At 41.0% G+C, this 18,248-nt stretch overlaps 1 protein-coding gene across 1 annotated transcript in view; it reads left to right on the forward strand.

The window, feature by feature from the left end:
• The window catches only part of LOC124618072 (tectonin beta-propeller repeat-containing protein), a 209,603-nt gene that overhangs the window by 20,812 nt on the left and 170,543 nt on the right, over positions 1 to 18,248 (forward strand). The window contains exons 3-5 of the mRNA XM_047145316.1: positions 13,305 to 13,457; positions 14,322 to 14,414; positions 17,760 to 17,940. Of these exons, the coding sequence (XP_047001272.1) occupies positions 13,305 to 13,457; positions 14,322 to 14,414; positions 17,760 to 17,940 (427 nt within the window). The remainder of the gene's footprint in view (positions 1 to 13,304; positions 13,458 to 14,321; positions 14,415 to 17,759; positions 17,941 to 18,248) is intronic.

Consider the following 18,248-nt stretch of genomic DNA (forward strand, 5'->3'; position numbering starts at 1 on the left):
ACAGTGTTGTGGGATGGTGTCAATTGCCTTCCTGAAGTCAAGGAACATGGCATCAACCAGAGTGTCATTGTCTACAGTGCTGTGGATCTTGTGGAGGAACAGAGCGAGCTGAGTTTTGCAGGATCGCTGTTTGTGGAATCCATATTGATATTTACAGAGGAGATTTTCCTTCTCCAAAAAAAATCATAATTCTTGAGCATAAAAAATGTTCTGGCAAGACACACTATCTGTTGCAGGGCATGCAACATGCATGCAACATGGCAATCATGATCTCAGTGCCTATTTCTCCACACGTACCATCTGAATTCTTCCCCCAGATACCAGTTTCTCAGAACTCTGAAGGTGGGAACTAGCACTACAACATATCCTTGGTTCACACCACCCACCTGGCCTTAACTTACTTCAATTTTTTCTGTCTCAGCATTTCTTCACAGTATGGTAACTACTCCTTTCTTCACTCCATTTTAGTTTTCTTCTTTTTCTTACCTGTCTATTTTTCGCCATCCCCCTCCAATCTCTGTTGCGCACAATGCACTTAGCTTCTCACTCTTATTAACTCATACATGTTGTTTTAGTTGTAATCTCTGTCTTCCATATTACCATGTCATCCACCTTTAAGCTCTCAGGTTTTCAAAGCTAATCTGATGCAGTCCCCAACAATCAGTCTTTCCTTATCATCCCATTCAGTGTCTCCCTTGACCTATGGTTCTGCATGACTTTTCCAAAGCCTACCCTTTTTCCTAGACCTCTCCAGTCTTTTTCCTTCACCCCTCTTCTGTCACCTTCAACCATTCTGCCTGAAGGAGGAGCCTTTGGCTCTGAAGGCTTGGCTAATTATAATGTTCTTTTACGTGTGTGTTCTGCTGCCACTTGGTGAGTAGAATTTTTATGTTTCCAATTACATTATTTTGTCAAAAATTGATTGTTTTCATTTTTTATAATTCTACAACAGACTGACATCAGTGATACAGGTCTATAATTGTGTGCATCTGTCTTCCAATCTCCAGGTACCCTTCATTGCTCAAGCGATCTGTTATAAATAACTGCTAGAAGGGGAGCAAGTTCTTTTGCATAATCTTTGAAGAATCTTATAGGTATCTCATCTGGTTCTGATGCCTTTCCACTACTAAGTGACTGTAGGTGTTTTTCTGTTTCGCGATTGGTTAACTCAATATCTGCCATTTCAACTTTTGTACGACAATTGAAAGGAGGGACTGTGTTATGATCTTCTATGGTGAAACAATTTTGGAAGACGAATTCAGTATTTTGGGCTTCTCTCTGTTATCTTCTGTTTCAGTGCCAGTATGGTCACTGAGTGAATGAACAGATGATTTTGACCCACTTACTGATTTTAAATATGACCAAAACCTCTCAGGGGTTTTACTCAAATCGGTTGACAAAGTTTTACTTTCAGAGTCATTGAAAGCTTCTCTCACTGCTCTCGTTATGTTCATTTTCACTTTGTTCAGGTTTTGTTTGTCAGCTAGGTTTTTACCTCTTTTGAATCTGAGATGAAGTTCTCTTTGTTTATGTTGCAGTTTTGTAACATGGCTATTTAACCATGGTGGGTCTTTCTCATATCTTAAGACCTTAATCGGAACTTACTTTCTGGGGCTTGTAGCACAATGCCTTTGAATTTTTTCCGTTTGTTCTCCACATCAATGTCCTCATCACCGAGTATGTGATTCTGACTGTGCAGGTACTCTGAAATTTGTGTCCTGTAACTCTTGCTATGCAAAAATATCTTCCTACATTTTTTAACAATCTTTGTAACACAATTTGTCGTAGATGCTATCACAGCCTTATGATCACTGCAACCTTCCTCCACACTAACTGATTCGATAAGTTCAGGTCTGTTTGTTGTCAGAGGGTCTTAGACATTAGCCTCACAAGTTGGTTCCCTAACTATCTGCTCAAAGTAATTTTAGGACAAGAGATCCAGAATAATGCCGCACAAATTCCTGTTTTTGATGCCGGTTTTGATAGCATGACACTCCCAATGTATACCTGCCTAGTAGAAGTTACTCCCTGTTATAACATAATGATCACAAAAATTGTTAACCATATTCCGCAAGTTCTGTCTGAAGCGGCCTACCACTAGAGCGCCTGACCCAGGCAGCCTATAAAAGCATCCGATTACCATTTTTGGCCAATCTTTGTTACTTAACTTTACCCAGATTAATTCAAAGTCGCTAGATTTTATCGAATTCTTTGCTGCAGTAAGCAAGAAGTGGGCAAGTAGTGACAGGTCCTGTACTTTCTGCAGAGGAGACAGTATCGACAGGAGAGGGTAGTACATGAGATACCTCTGGTACCAGTATCATGAGTTCATGATTCTGGGGAGCTCCTACAACTCACCGATTCGCAGCAGCTGCCATTTGTTTGATAGTAGTCAGGGCGATTTACAGCTGCTTACAAACGTCAACCAACTCGTGCCATGATCAAGAACAGCATTCACAGTTGGATTGCATTTTGGTTGGTGCAATGTATTACAAGGTAGTGAACAAATAACTTTAATTTAAGCCCACTGATTATCTTTTCATCTGTTACAGTTGTTAGCAAACTCGAAAATTGAGTTAATTTGCAATAAATGCAAATAATATATAGAGCTACTCCTCGTTAAGACAAAACTAGATGTAACACAACATGTGTGTTAGAATATCTGCTACAGTAACTAAACCATAAACACTGATTTACTACAAGCTGCTCGAAGATTATCCGAAGGACAGTGGTAACTTCTGAAAATGCTCAAAAACACATCTTTTTTTGCATTGATATCCAATGGCATTCAGGGGTGATGCATTCTTTGGCAGAAACGTGAACAACAAATGTTGATTTGCTACAAAATAAATTACATATCCAAAACACTCATACCAGTAACTTGGAAAAATAGTGTTTTGTAAGCAACACCATTCAAACAAGCCAAGAGGGTCAACACCTAACATGGCTTCCATTCTGCGGTGCAACAACTAGGAAGATAGGTAGAGTCCTAAACAGGCAAGGAATCAGACCAGTCTCCTGGCCACCCTGAAAATTTAAAGAAATGTTGTGATCTATTAAAGATACTCCTGGCTTGAGAGTGCCAGGAATTTATACCATTTCTTGGGAAAGTTGGCAGAGTTATGTGGGTCAGTCTATACGAACGGTTGCTGATCATTATATCGAGCATCAGTGTTATCTGAAATACAGGCATTTGGATAAATGAGCAGTGGCAGAGCACAGTTTGTTAAATTAGCACAAGATTTTGTTTGAACAAGAGAATACATGCTCACACTTCGAACAGTTGGGACTCTGTGGTCAGAGAAGCTGTTGAAATTAGACTTTGTGAAAACAACTTCAATAGAGACCCTGGTTGTGCACTTAGCAATGCATGAAAGTGTGCACTTGATAAGGAAAAACCACAGAGGAATAATTCTCACAGCTCACTGGCTGATGTGATGGATTGTGCTGAAGCAATTCTAAATAGAAAGTGCAAGCAAAATCCATGGATGTGGATTGCACCACCACTGTATGCACCTTCTTGACATTATCTGGCCAATTGGATGCCATTCTGAGGGTGTAAAAGAGAGAACCTTGCCAGTTTACAACAGTCAGTTTTAGTTCCTGATGAAGATGATGGTGGATATCATTGAAAGCTTGGAGTATTATCCAAATTTGTTGTGATGAGTGAAATGATGATGCTAGTTTTGTAAGTGTCCAAAAATTCTCAAAAGTAACCTATTTCTCACACAATTGTGCAATGAAATGAGAAAACAGTTGTTTTGAATTAGGGTGGATCTACTGTTCCCACAAATTTTAAAAGAGCACAATTAAATTTGAGAATATAATCAATGATAACAGTACAAGTTTATTGCAGCACTTGCACAATATATCACAATACAAACGAATGTTGATACAATCAATGAAAGATTATGCAGAAGGCGATGCACAGAGTAAAATATGCACATCTAGAACCTCACATCAACACACAAATCTTGTATATGCGGTCTCACACAAAGGAAAATTCTGAAGTCAGATTTTACATATAAATAACCTTGTATATGGCATGAATTTTTTACTTAGCTGTTTCTGTGCAAAACACTGGCATGCTGAAGAAGAGCACTGCAGTGTGAGTTTATTTCAGCCAAAATTGCTAAAATGTGTAGCATCAACAAAGCACATTTTCTGCCTGTTGCAGCTATCAATTTAGAGGTATAATATCCTTTGATAGCCACACAAATTGGGATTCTGGAGATATTTTTCTGTTTCTCGGTGGCTCTTGCTTTCCTTTAATTATTTTAGATATAGATACACTGTGTGATCAAAAGTATCTGGGCAACTGACTGAAAATGACTTACAAGTTCATGGCACCCTCCATCGGTAATGCTGGAATTCAATATGGCGTTGGCCCACCGTTATCCTTGATAATAGCTTCCACTCTTGCAGGCATACATTTAATCAGGTGCTGGAAGGTTTGTTGGGGAATGGCAGCCCATTTCTCATGGAGTGCTGTATTGAGGAGAGCTATTGGTGTTGGTCAGTGAGGCCTGGCATGGAGTCGGCATTCCAAAATGTCCCAAAGGTGTTCTGTAGGATTCAGGTCAGGACTCTGTGCAGGCCAGTCCATTACAGGGTTGTTATTGTCGTGTAACCACTCCGCTACAGGCCGTGCACTGTGAACAGGCTCTCGATCACGTTGAAAGATGCAGTCGCAATCCCCGAATTGATCTTCAACAGTAGAAAGCAAGAAGGTGCTTAAAACATTAATTTAGGCCTGTGCTGTGATAGTGCCATGCAAAACAACAAGGGGTGCAAGCCCCCTCCATGAAAAACACGACCACACCGTAACACCACCGCCTCCAAAGTTTACTGTCGGCACTACACACGCTGGCAGATGATGTTCATCAGGCATTTGCCATACCCACACTCTGCTATCAGATTGCCACATTGTGAACAGTGATTCGTCACTCCACACAACGTTTTTCCACAGTTCAATCATCCAATGTTTACACTCCTTACACCAAGCGAAGTTTCGTTTGGAATTTACCAATGTATTTGTGGTTTATGAGCAGCTGCTCGACCATGAAATCCAAGTTTTCTCACCTCCCACGTAACTGTCATAGTACTTGCAGTGGATCATGATGCAGTTTGGAATTCCCGTGTGATGGTCTGGATTGATGTCTGTCTGCTTATTACGCATTACGACCCTCTTCAACTGTTGGCGCCCTGTCAGTCAACAGATGAGGTCAGCCTGTACGCTTTTGTGCTGTATGTGTCCCTTCATGTTTCCACTTCACTATCGCATTGAGAACAGTGGACCTAGGGATGTTTAGAAGTGTGGGAATCTCGTGTACAGACATATGACACTAGTGATACCCAATCACCTGACCACGTTCAAAGTCGGTGAGTTCTGCGGAGTGCCCCATTCTGCTCTCTCACGATGTCTAATGACTACGGAGGTCACAGATATGGAGTACCTGGCAGTAGGTGGCATCACAATGCACTTAATATGAAAAATGTATGTTTTTGTGAGTGTCCAGATACTTTTCATCACATAGTGCATGAAGCTGTTTTATACAAGGAAACAGAGTCCCTCAAGGTAGTGTTTCAAGTGAAAACCTGTTTAAAATTGCTATAAATAATATAATGTCAGCTGGGCAATAACCACAACTCAACACCTCTTGTTTGGGGATGAATTTTCAGTTTCATACTCTTCTTTCATCTTCCTGCAATCACACTACAGATATAAGTAATGGTTACAAAACTGGAAGAACTGGCAGAAAGCACATTTTAAATTTTTAACTCAAAATTTGATGTTTTCTTTTCAAACAATTGTTCTGGAGTTTAATCTTCTTGATCAAAGCATGACATACATTATTTTAAGTTTTAGAGAATCAGTGAGGTTTGAGGCTAAACTTTGAGCAATAAACTTATCTTCAGAGCACAACCTTTCAAAACACTCAATATTTTGAACTGTGTTACCCACAAGACCTGAGGAGCAGCCGGAAAACATTTGCTTTTATTTTATAGCGGTTTTTTACAGTCCTGATTGAAGCATAGTTTCATAGTGTGTGGTTGTCCTACCTGGAGACTCTCAGTGTAGCATGCAATGTTGAAATAGGGTGGTACAGGGAATTCAGGTCCAGCTTCATACTCTGTGTGTTGGGGATGAGGAGCTCCAGTTTGCAACATATTGCTTATATGACAAGCATATAAATTTGTTCAATGCTTTAAGCACCTACTCACTGTGCTGTTGCTTGCCCACCCATGTAACATTGTATATGCAGTTTGCAACAAACACATAACACATCATGCAAAGATTTACATAAATCATTAACCTGACTGTGTATGAGGCACTGAATCTCAGATTTAACAACTTAAAACAATTAAAGCACTCCAAATGTATTTTTGAAGTATATTTTTTAATATCCTAGACAGAAACTAATATTGTATCACAATGTATAATGATTGCTCTAAGCAGGGGGATTGTTTTGGCTGCCAACCTATTTTACTTGTCCTTCAGGAGACACTGTGATGAAAATGAAGTTTAAAGTGCAGAACTGTAAGTTGTCTTGGAGGACCTGGAGCAGATGAGGCACGACTGAGGGACCAACTTACTAATCTTTTTTTATTCCTTCAGTGTTCCCCTGCTACAAAAGTAATAGAAGGTTCTAACATTATGTTGGGTTCCAAGACTTGTCTGGATCTGTGGCAATGACAAAGCTCACTTATCAATCATGGAAGCTTGTTCAGGATACACTACCGACAGTTGTGCTGTCTCCATGTGAAATGATATCTCACTTCTGAGTCAGACATCATGCTCCAATAGGAGAATGTGTAACTGGAAGTGACAGAGGATCTACAGTCATTGAAACTACCATCCAGCAGTGACATTTCTCTTTTTTGGTCACAGAGCTCTAATGAAGTGGCTCTGCCCTTTTTTTTTCATGTGGTTGTTGTTGTTGTTGTTGTTGTTGTCTTCAGTCCTGAGACTGGTTTGATGCAGCTCTCCATGCTACTCTATCCTGTGCAAGATTCTTCATCTCCCAGTACCTACTGCAACCTACATCCTTCTGAATCTGCTTAGTGTATTCATCTCTTGGTCTCCCTTTACGATTTTTACCCTCCATGCTGCCCTCCAATGCTAAATTTGTGATCCTTTGATGCCTCAGAACATGTCCTACCAACTGGTCCCTTCTTCTTGTCAAGTTGTGCCACAAACTCCTCGTCTCCCCAATTCTATTCAATACCTCCTCATTAGTTATGTGATCTACCCATCTAATCTTCAGCATTCTTCTGTAGCACCACATTTCGAAAGCTTCTACTCTCTTCTTGTCCAAACTATTTATCGTCCATGTTTCACTTCCATACATGGCTACACTCCATACAAATACTTTCAGAAACGACTTCCTGGCACTTAAATCTATACTCGATGTTAACAAATTTCTCTTCTTCAGAAGCACTTTGCTTGCCATTGCCAGTATACATTTTATATCCTCTCTACTTCGACCATCATCACTAATTTTGCTCCCCAAATAGCAAAACTCCTTTACTACTTTAAGTGTCTCATTTCCTAATCTAATTCCCTCAGCATCACCCGAGTTAATTCGACTACATTCCATTATCCTCGTTTTGCTTTTGTTGATGTCCATCTTATATCCGCCTTTCAAGACACTGTCCATTCCGTTCAACTGCTCCTCCAAGTCCGTTGCTGTCTCTGTCAGAATTACAATGTCATCGGCGAACCTCAAAGTTTTTATTTCTTCTCCATGGATTTTAATACCTACTCCGAATTTTTCTTTTGTTTCCTTTACTGCTTGCTCAATTCACAGATTGAATAACATCGGGGAGAGGCTACAACCCTGTCTCACTCCCTTCCCAACCGCTGCTTCCCTTTCATGCCCCTCGACTCTTATAACTGCCATCTGGTTTCTGTAAAAATTGTAAATAGCCTTCCGATCCTTGTATTTTACTCCTGCCACCTTTAGAATTTGAAGAGAGTTTTCCAGTTGACATTGTCAAAAGCTTTCTCTAAGTCTACAAATGCTAGAAGTGTAGGTTTGCCTTTCCTTAATCTACACTCCTGGAAATTGAAATAAGAACACCGTGAATTCATTGTCCCAGGAAGGGGAAAGTTTATTGACACATTCCTGGGGTCAGATACATCACATGATCACACTGACAGAACCACAGGCACATAACACAGGCAACAGAGCATGCACAATGTCGGCACTAGTACAGTGTATATCCACCTTTCGCAGCAATGCAGGCTGCTATTCTCCCATGGAGACGATCATAGAGATGCTGGATGTAGTCCTGTGGAACGGCTTGCCATGCCATTTCCACCTGGCGCCTCAGTTGGACCAGCGTTCGTGCCGGACGTGCAGACCGCGTGAGACGACGCTTCATCCAGTCCCAAACATGCTCAATGGGGGACAGATCCGGAGATCTTGCTGGCCAGGGTAGTTGACTTACACCTTCTAGAGCACGTTGGGTGGCACGGGATACATGCGGACGTGCATTGTCCTGTTGGAACAGCAAGTTCCCTTGCCGGTCTAGGAATGGTAGAACGATGGGTTCGATGACGGTTTGGATGTACCGTGCACTATTCAGTGTCCCCTCGACGATCACCAGTGGTGTACGGCCAGTGTAGGAGATCGCTCCCCACACCATGATGCCGGGTGTTGGCCCTGTGTGCCTCGGTCGTATGCAGTCCTGATTGTGGCGCTCACCTGCACGGCGCCAAACACGCATACGACCATCATTGGCACCAAGGCAGAAGCGACTCTCATCGCTGAAGACGACACGTCTCCATTCGTCCCTCCATTCATGCCTGTCGTGACACCACTGGAGGCGGGCTGCACGATGTTGGGGCGTGAGCGGAAGACGGCCTAACGGTGTGCGGGACCATAGCCCAGCTTCATGGAGACGGTTGCGAATGGTCCTCGCCGATACCCCAGGAGCAACAGTGTCCCTAATTTGCTGGGAAGTGGCGGTGCGGTCCCCTACGGCACTGCGTAGGATCCTACGGTCTTGGCGTGCATCTGTGCGTCGCTGTGGTCCGGTCCCAGGTCGACGGACATGTGCACCTTCCGCCGACCACTGGCGACAACATCGATGTATTGTGGAGACAGCACGCCCCATGTGTTGAGCAATTCGGCGGTACGTCTACCCGGCCTCCCGCATGCCCACTATACGCCCTCGCTCAAAGTCCGTCAACTGCACATACGGTTCACGTCCACACTGTCGCGGCATGCTACCAGTGTTAAAGACTGTGATGGAGCTCCGTATGCCACGGCAAACTGGCTGACACTGACGACGGCGGTGCACAAATGCTGCGCAGCTAGCGCCATTCGACGGCCAACACCGCGGTTCCTGGTGTGTCCACTGTGCCGTGCGTGTGATCATTGCTTGTACAGCCCTCTCGCAGTGTCCGGAGCAAGTATGGTGGGTCTGACACACCGGTGTCAATGTGTTCTTTTTTCCATTTCCAGGAGTGTATTTTCTAAGATAAGTCGTAGGGTCAGTATTGCCTCACGTGTTCCAATATTTCTGCGGAATCCAAACTGATCTTCGCTGAGGTCGGCTTCTACCAGTTTTTCCATTCGTCTGTAAAGAATTTGCGTTAGTATTTTGCAGCTGTGACTTATTAAGCTGATAGTTCAGTAATTTTCACATCTGTCAACACCTGCTTTCTTTGGGATTGGAATTATTATATTCTTCTTGAGGTCTGAGCATATTTCGCCTGTCTCATACATCTTGTTCACCAGATGGTAGAGTTTTGTCAGGACTGGCTCTCCCAAGGCTTTCAGTAGTTCCAATGGAATGTTGTCTACTCCCGGGGCCTTGTTTCGACTTAGGTCTTTCAGTGCTCTGTCAAACTCTTCATGCAGTGTCGTATCTCCCATTTCATGTTCATCTACATCTTCTTCTATTTCCATAATATTGTCCTCAAGTACATCGCCCTTGTATAGACCCTCTACATACTCCTTCCTTCTTTCTGCTTTCCCTTCTTTGTTTAGAACTGGGTTTCCATCTGAGCTCTTGATATTCATACAAGTGGCTCTCTTTTCTCCAAAGGTCTCTTTAATTTTCCTGTAGGCAGTATCTATCTTACCCCTAGTGAGATAAGCCTCTACATCCTTACATTTGTCCTCTAGCCATCCCTGCTTAGCCATTTTGAACTTCCTGTCGATCTCATTTTTGAGACGTTTGTATTCCGTTTTGCCTGCTTCATTTACTGTGTTTTTATATTTTCTCCTTTTATCAATTAAATTCAATATTTCTTCTGTTACCCAAGGATTTCTACTAGCCCTCCTATTTTTACCTACTTGATCCTCTGCTGCCTTCACTACTTCATCCCTCAGAGCTACCCATTCTTCTTCTACTGTATTTCTTTCCCTCATTTGTGACAACTGTTCCCTTATGCTCTCCCTAAAACTCTGTACAGCCTCTGGTTTAGTCAGTTTATCCAGGTCCCACCTCCTTAAATTCCCACCTTTTTGCAGTTTCTTCAGTTTTAATCTACAGTTCATAACCAATAGATTGTGGTCAGAGTCAACATCTGCCCCTGGAAATGTCTTACAATTTAAAACCTGGTTCCTAAATCTCTGTCTTACCATTATATAATCTATGGGACATTATTCTGTAACCCATAAGTATCAAATACTACAAGGGGACCCACCTGTTTATAGATACTGCAACATACACATCTCAATATATCTACATCTAAATTCTCAAAAACCGGTTTGAAATGTATGGCAGGGGCTATTCCCCATTGTAAATGTCATTAGGACTGCTTCCAGTTTCACTTACATGAAGCATTTAAACAATCTGCCTCTGTGCTCACTGTAGTGGTCTAATGTTGTCCTCGAGGTCACTATGGGCATCATACAAAGGTGGTTGTCGTATTTTCATAGATTCCTCACTTAATTCTGGTTCTTTGAACTTTTTAAGCAGTTTTTTGGAAATATGGCATCTGGCTTCAAGTGCACGCCGATTTAGGTTTCTCAGCACCTCTGTGACAACCTCTCATGGCTCAAATGCACCTGTGACCTTACTTAGTGCCCTTCTTTGTATATGTTTGATATTATATGATAGATCTGTTTGGTATGGGTCTACTTGAAATCCCAACAGGACATATTGATGGATGGTGCCATACTATTGGCACTCCACCCATGTCCAGCAGTGTCACTGGGAGGGGAGAATAACACAGCATCTCTGGACAGCAGGTCATGTGAGCACACAAGCCAGCTGACTTAATGCCAAGTGATTGCTGGCCCATTCTCACTTATGTGCATAAGTGAATGTGTTCACCTCCACAGCTGACTAAAGTATTGTCAATGACTCTACACTTCACCTGTTATTGGTTCGACTGTTCATGTCCCAATCAGGTCTGCTTGGGATCTGAATACAGTGCCATCTGGCTACTGCTATTAACTTCTACTTCAGTGGACTTAGTTCAGCCTCACACATGAATGGTTTCCACAACTGTAATTGAAGTTGTGCTGTTGCCAATTGCCATTTGTAGTCCCACGCCGGCCGAAGTGGCCGTGCGGTTAAAGGCGCTGCAGTCTGGAGCCGCAAGACCCCTACGGTCGCAGGTTCGAATCCTGCCTCGGGCATGGATGTTTGTGATGTCCTTAGGTTAGTTAGGTTTAACTAGTTCTAAGTTCTAGGGGACTAATGACCTCAGCAGTTGAGTCCCATAGTGCTCAGAGCCATTTGTAGTCCCAAACAATTGACAATAGTTATGAACAATACATCATTTGTTTTGTATCTCATTGTAAACAACAAGTTTTAATAAATGAACTTGTTGATCTAAATTGACTATCACAAAAGTTCCCGCACACTTGAGCAACATTCTAGGGTGGTTAGACAAGTGTTTTAGAAGGAATCTCATAGCCTAATTGCAGATGGATTACATTTTCCCAATGCCCTACCAATGAACCTAAATCTACCACCTGCATTACTTACGATTAAACTTATGTGCTCATTCCACTTTGTATCTTTACAAATTGTATGTGTTCACTGTTTGTGACTCATTGATACTGTAGTCATTGGATACTGCATGTGAAGCACAATTTTACATTCTAAACATTGAAAGTAAACTGCCAGTTTTTGCACCACTTTGAAATGTTGTTAAGATCTGAATGAATATTTGTGCAGATTTTTTTCAGGCAGTACTTAATTACTGATAATTGCTTCATCTGCAACAAGTCAGAAGTTATTAATAGTATTGTCTGTCACGTGCTTAACATGGAAAATGAACAGAAAAGGTGCCAACACACTTCCCTGGGGAACACCCCGTGGTTGCTTTTGCATCTGTCATTGACTATCTTAGATGTCCTCACTATCAAGAAGTCCCCACTCTATATGCAAATTTCATTTGATACTCCACATGATTATATTTCCATTAATAAGTGGAGGTGTGGTAGTAAACCAAATGATTTTCAAGAAATACTGCGTCTTCCTAACTGCCTTGATCCATTGCTTTCAGTATGACGTGTGAGAAAATTGAGACTTGAGCTTCACATGACAGATTTTTGGAATCCATGCTAAGTTGGCATGGAGGAGTCATCCTGTTTGAGATACTTCATTAAGTTTGAACTCAGAATATGTTGTAAGAATCTGTAAAATATATTGGACAGTTGTTTTGTGGATCACTTCTGTTGCCCTTCTTAAAGATGGCAATGACTTGTGCATTCTACCAAATACTGGACAAAGTTTTCAGTTTGAGGGGTCGGCAGTGTGCAGTTAGCCATAAGTATCTGTTGTGTTTTAACATCTACATTATGAACTTTAGCTCACATGTTATGTAAACTTTTAAGAAGATAGATAAATAGATAGAGAGAGAGAGAGAGAGAGAGAGAGAGAGAGAGAGAGAGAGAGTGTGTGTGTGTGTGTGTGTGTGTGTGTGTGTGTGTGTGTGTGTGTGTGTGTGGGCGCGTGCACGCGCGCACTATTTTTAAAGTATTTGCCCTTATGCCTTGATAATAATAGGTTTTGTTTTCACGGTTATTGCTGTATCATTCCAATTGAATGAATGCCTTTATAACATTATGCATCATCAGGTAATTGCATCCATGCCCTTCATCAGGACCAATGACCTCAGCAGGTTGGTCCCATAAGACCTTACCACTACCCTTCATCAATTTATCACTTTATTCACACAGTGCTTACCAGTTAGTGAAATGTTAAACAAAAATTGTTGGGGGATGACAAAGACCATAATTGGGGACTTAATAAACATTAGCTTTTTAGAACTAACATCATTTTTATTTTATGTTTCCTGCTTTGTTGCAACAGTTTTATATTGTGCACAGGGCTGGACATATGCAGTTGACTTTCCGGCAAATTTCCATGCGAAGAAACAGTGGAAATCCTGTGTTAGACGTAGAAAATGGGTGAGGTATCGACGATATAGTGCCATGAACTCTTGGTGTGCTGTTGCTCCACTGCATAAAGATCCCACTCAGGTATATGCAAATAGATCTATTCATTTTTAATTGCAGAAAACAGTTATACTAATATTTTTGTTTGTAAAATTCCTAGATAATTCTTACAAAATAACAGTATCATCAGGAAGTTCCCTAACAACTGGCAGAATATCAGTTAATGTTTCATCAGTTACATGTATTATATGGGAAGAAGACTGTGTTACAGAGGGCCATGAAATTATTTTTGATCAAGATAATGTTTTAGAACCAGTTATTGCCTTAGATTTATGAAAGTATTGTCTTGACATATGTCATATGCAAAAATCTTGAAATTATTGCTTGCATGTGCATTGTTACAGTACAGGGATTACTGAGCTTCTCATAATATTTATTTTTGTTTTGTATTGACACCATATGCCATCTCACAGATGGGAAAATAGTACAGATCCTAACATTGAAAAGTTAACCAAACACCCCCCGAGTAGTCAACTAACTTCTGAGCACAAGCAACTTTGACAGTTACTAATTGTAGATAATGGCTTATTCAAGATAAAAGTGTAATGCACTGGGATTAGAATTGGCCAAAGAAGTGTTAGTCTTCGTTTCTGCACACCTGTATTTTAATTGCAGTATGTACATAGGAAAATAATGAGAACAACAACGGTTTTGTAATATAGATTATTTATTGTGTCTGCTTTCAAATAATTCCAGAAAGAATTTCTGTTCTCAGTGGCAGCAGACAGACATGTAAAAAGTATTTAAGGAAACAGTAATATTCATGGAATGAATAGAATGTTATTGCCATTATTTATTAAACTACATGCGAACTTTTAAGTCAGTGTACAAGCATACTATAGTTAACGTTAAAAGCTACATTGCTAAATAAAATTTATGTTTCCACAGGAACCATTCATAGATGTTTCAGTTGGAGGTCAAAATGTTCCTGGAGCAGCAGCAGGAAATCTTCTCGTTTGGGCAATCACAGCACATGGACGAGTTAGTATTGTACAACTCTTTGCATTGTTTTATAGATGTGGTACATAGGGCTGTTTCTCTGTGCACATATCTGTTGTATGGTATCCAATTTTCAAATATTTAAGATAAATACTTAGTAATACACAATATTATGTAGGAAAGAAAGGAACATGCATTACACACAAAGTAGACCAAATCTTTTTAAGGAACATCTGTGCAACATTAGAAGCAATTTTAAAATATGTGCAGTAAGAGGTTCCATTTTGAAATTCTATAGGTAGCAGGGGTAAAGTACAGGGGCCAAAAGTCTATTTACAACTTTATATGATGGTCGTATCTGTTCCTGAAAGAACAGTTACCGTAGATGACCATGCAGCTTTGCTAGAATTGAAATGATAATTAAATGGACACCCTAGCTGCATGTAAGCAGGAGATCCCGGGTTTGAGTCCCAGTCGGGGCACATATTTTCAACATGTCTCCAATGAAATACAACGCCTGTTTGCAGCTAGGGTGTCCATTTAATTATCATTTCACACCTATTTACAACTTGTATAGAAACTAGGCAGTGGCTATAGGTGTCAAGAGACTTGAAAGGAATGCAGTGGTTGAGAGGAAGTGAGACAGGGTTGTAGTTTATCCCCAATGTAATTCAGTCTGTACATTGAGCAAGCGGTAAAGGAAACCAAAGAAAAATTTGGAATAGGAATTAATGTCCAGGTAGAAGAAATAAAAACTGAGGTTTGCTGATGACACTGTAATTCTGTCAGAGACAGCAAAGGATGTGGAAGAGCAGTTGAACAGAATGGACAGTGTCTTGAAAGGAGGATACAAGATGAACATCAACAAAAGCAAAACAAAGATAATGGAATGTAATAGAATTAGATCAGGTGATGCTGAGGGGATTAGATTAGGGAACGAGACACTTAAAGTAATGGATGAGTTTTGCTATTTGGGTAGCAAAATAAGTAACAAATAAGTAGAGAGGATATGAAATGTAAGCTGGTAGCTCCTGACAAGAAAAGCATTTCTGAAGAACAGAAATTTGTTAACATTTAATATAGATTTAAGTGTCAGGAAGCCGTTTCTGAAAGTTTTTGTATGGAGTATAGCCATGTATGCAAGTGGAACATGGATGATAAACAGTGTAAACAAGAAGAGAAGAGAAGGTTTTGAAATGTGGTGCTACAGAAGAATACTGAAGTTTGCATCAGTAGTATATAACTAATGAGGAAGTACTGAATAGAATTGGGGAGAAAAGACATTTTGTGGCACAATCTGACAAGAAGAAGCGATCAGTTGATAGAATACATTCTGAGACATCAAGGGATCACCAACTTATTATTGGAGGGAAAGGGGGGGGGGGGAGGGTTAAGAATAATGGAGGGAGACCAAGAGATGAGTACACTAACCAGATTCGGAAGAATGTCTGTTCCAGTAGTTATTCAGAGATGAAGAGGTGTGCGTAGGATAGAATAGCATGAAGAGCTGCATCAAACTAATCTTCAGACTGAAGGCGACAACACCACCAACAACAAGAGGCCAGTATGTCAGCTATTTGTGTGGTGGGCACCTTAAATATTCACCCCATTCCTACCACTGATATAACTGTTTGATAAACGTGACTGACAGATGAGAGCGTAGTAAGAAAAAAGTCCTCCAAAAAGATTATTTTTTTGTTTTTCAGAATACATTCCCAAAAATAAATATAATAAGTAATTTTTCTGTCATGGTCACCAGCGAGTAGCAAAGTAATTTAGAAAATCACTTATTTCTGACATATAACTTCTGTTGGATGCCTTAAATGATTGATTTTCATCTTTGTAGGAAAAGATAGATTGCTGTTTATTGTAAAGAAGACATGTTGAGTTGCATACAGGCACAGTTAAGACACTTACACAAATCTTTGGCCACAGCCTTCATCAGCAAAAGAGGAACAGAGAAACATACACCTTTCACACACACAAACAAGCACACCTCACGCACAAATGACTGCCCACTCTGGCAGCTCAGGGCAGAATGCAACTATTACGTGGGGTGGCAGCAGCAATCTGGAGCTGGAGGGGGGAGAAGGGAAGGGATAGTAGAGTACACATGGAGAGACAGACGAACACTGACTGGCAGAATGTGCAGTCACTACAGTGCTGATAGGCACAGTGTCAGTAGGTTGTTGTGGTGGTGGGGGGGGGGGGGGGGGGAGGGGGGAGAGGAGGGAAAAGGAGAGGGGTAGGGAAAGATGGGTAGGTGCATTGGCAGAGGGTGGCAAACAAAGAGGCTGGAAGACATGAGTGGGGAGGAGATGATAGCGCAGAGGGGGTGGAAACTGTTGTGTGGAGTGTGTGGGACAGTAAATTACCTTAGGTTGAGGCCAGGATAATTATGGTAGTGGTGAAAGTGTTGTAAGGGTATCTGCATAGTTCAGAAAGGCTGGTGATGGAGGGGAGGATCCAGATGGCTTATCAAGCATGTTAAGCTCAGCTGCATATTGTGCCAAAGGGTGGTCTACTTTGCCTTTGGTCACAGTTTGGTGATGGCTGTTCATCCTGTTGGACAGCTGGTTGGTAATCACACCAATATAAAAATCTGTATAGTGGTTGCAGCAGAGCAGGTAGTGACATGAGCACTTTCACAGGTGGCCCAGCCCCTGATCTGGTAAGTTAAACCTGTGAGAAGATTGAAATAGGAAGTACTGGGTGGGGGGTTGGGCAGGCTGCTACACTACCTGAGCCATCTTGGTCATCCCTACTAGCGAATTTTTCTGAACTACACACACTGTTCAAAATCCACATACACTGTTTAACATTGTGGGCAAATATAGAATATATATGCTACTAACAAGACAAAATGTCTTGTCAGATTGTGCCACAAAAGTCTTTTCTCCCCAATTCATTATATGCTATTCTTTTTTTCTAAATGAGGTGAGACAACTTGGATTAAATTTAAATATGATGTTAGGAAAATTGTCTGAATATGTGCATAAGTTTCATATAATTTTCTAAAGCTGTTTGTGAACATGACTGACAAGTTGCAGGTGTATGTTTTACTAACACAAAGTCATAACACTTATTATAACAGGCTATGACCAGTCACAGACAAGTGATCCACAGTTATATTCATTTTTAATGCGGAGTTAGTGTAAGCTGACATTAATTTCTTATGAAAGTAGTTTATCACTTTAATTTTAGTAGATTTTGCAGAACAGGGAGTCAGGTTCTATAGAAAAGTTTTGGCTCAGTTTTAGGAGATGAAAAGATTGTTTTCTCTGCAGAGACACTCAACAGGTTACAACAGTCTGCTGAAATCATTGAAATGCATTCTGTGCTACAGTGTGGAAGAGTAGCCTATGATGAGCATTGCAGGGCTTGCAGGTCATGTTTCGCACCGGTGTGAGCACTACAGCTCCTGAAGGACAACGATGGACTGCAATACCTGTTCCCCCAGGATGTGAAGTGAACCAGATTAGTGTTGGACCTACCGGCCTTGTATGGGCAGTCCTTTGGAATGGGAGAGCTCTTGTAAGAGCTGGTGTCACTAGAGAGAACACTACAGGTATGTTTTCAGTTTGTGAGGAATGGATTCATTCAGTGTGAAATGAAAATCATTAGAAGTAAGGAAATTACAGTTGATTTACACTGTTACGACCATTGTACTGTTTGTGAATTACAAAAACTACTGTGTGGAATAATTTGAGGAAATAACACACAGAATGATTAGATTAGTTATGTTTCTGATACTAACATTTCCATCTTGAAGTTGAAGCGCAACTTGGCTGTAGTTTTCAATGTGTGATTTTGTATTTTGTTATAAATACTGTGGCTGCTTCATTAGAAGTGGAACTAAAAGTTTAGATGGAAGAA

Source organism: Schistocerca americana, chromosome 1 (genome assembly GCF_021461395.2).
Source record: "Schistocerca americana isolate TAMUIC-IGC-003095 chromosome 1, iqSchAmer2.1, whole genome shotgun sequence".
In the NCBI taxonomy this organism is placed as follows: domain Eukaryota; kingdom Metazoa; phylum Arthropoda; class Insecta; order Orthoptera; family Acrididae; genus Schistocerca; species Schistocerca americana.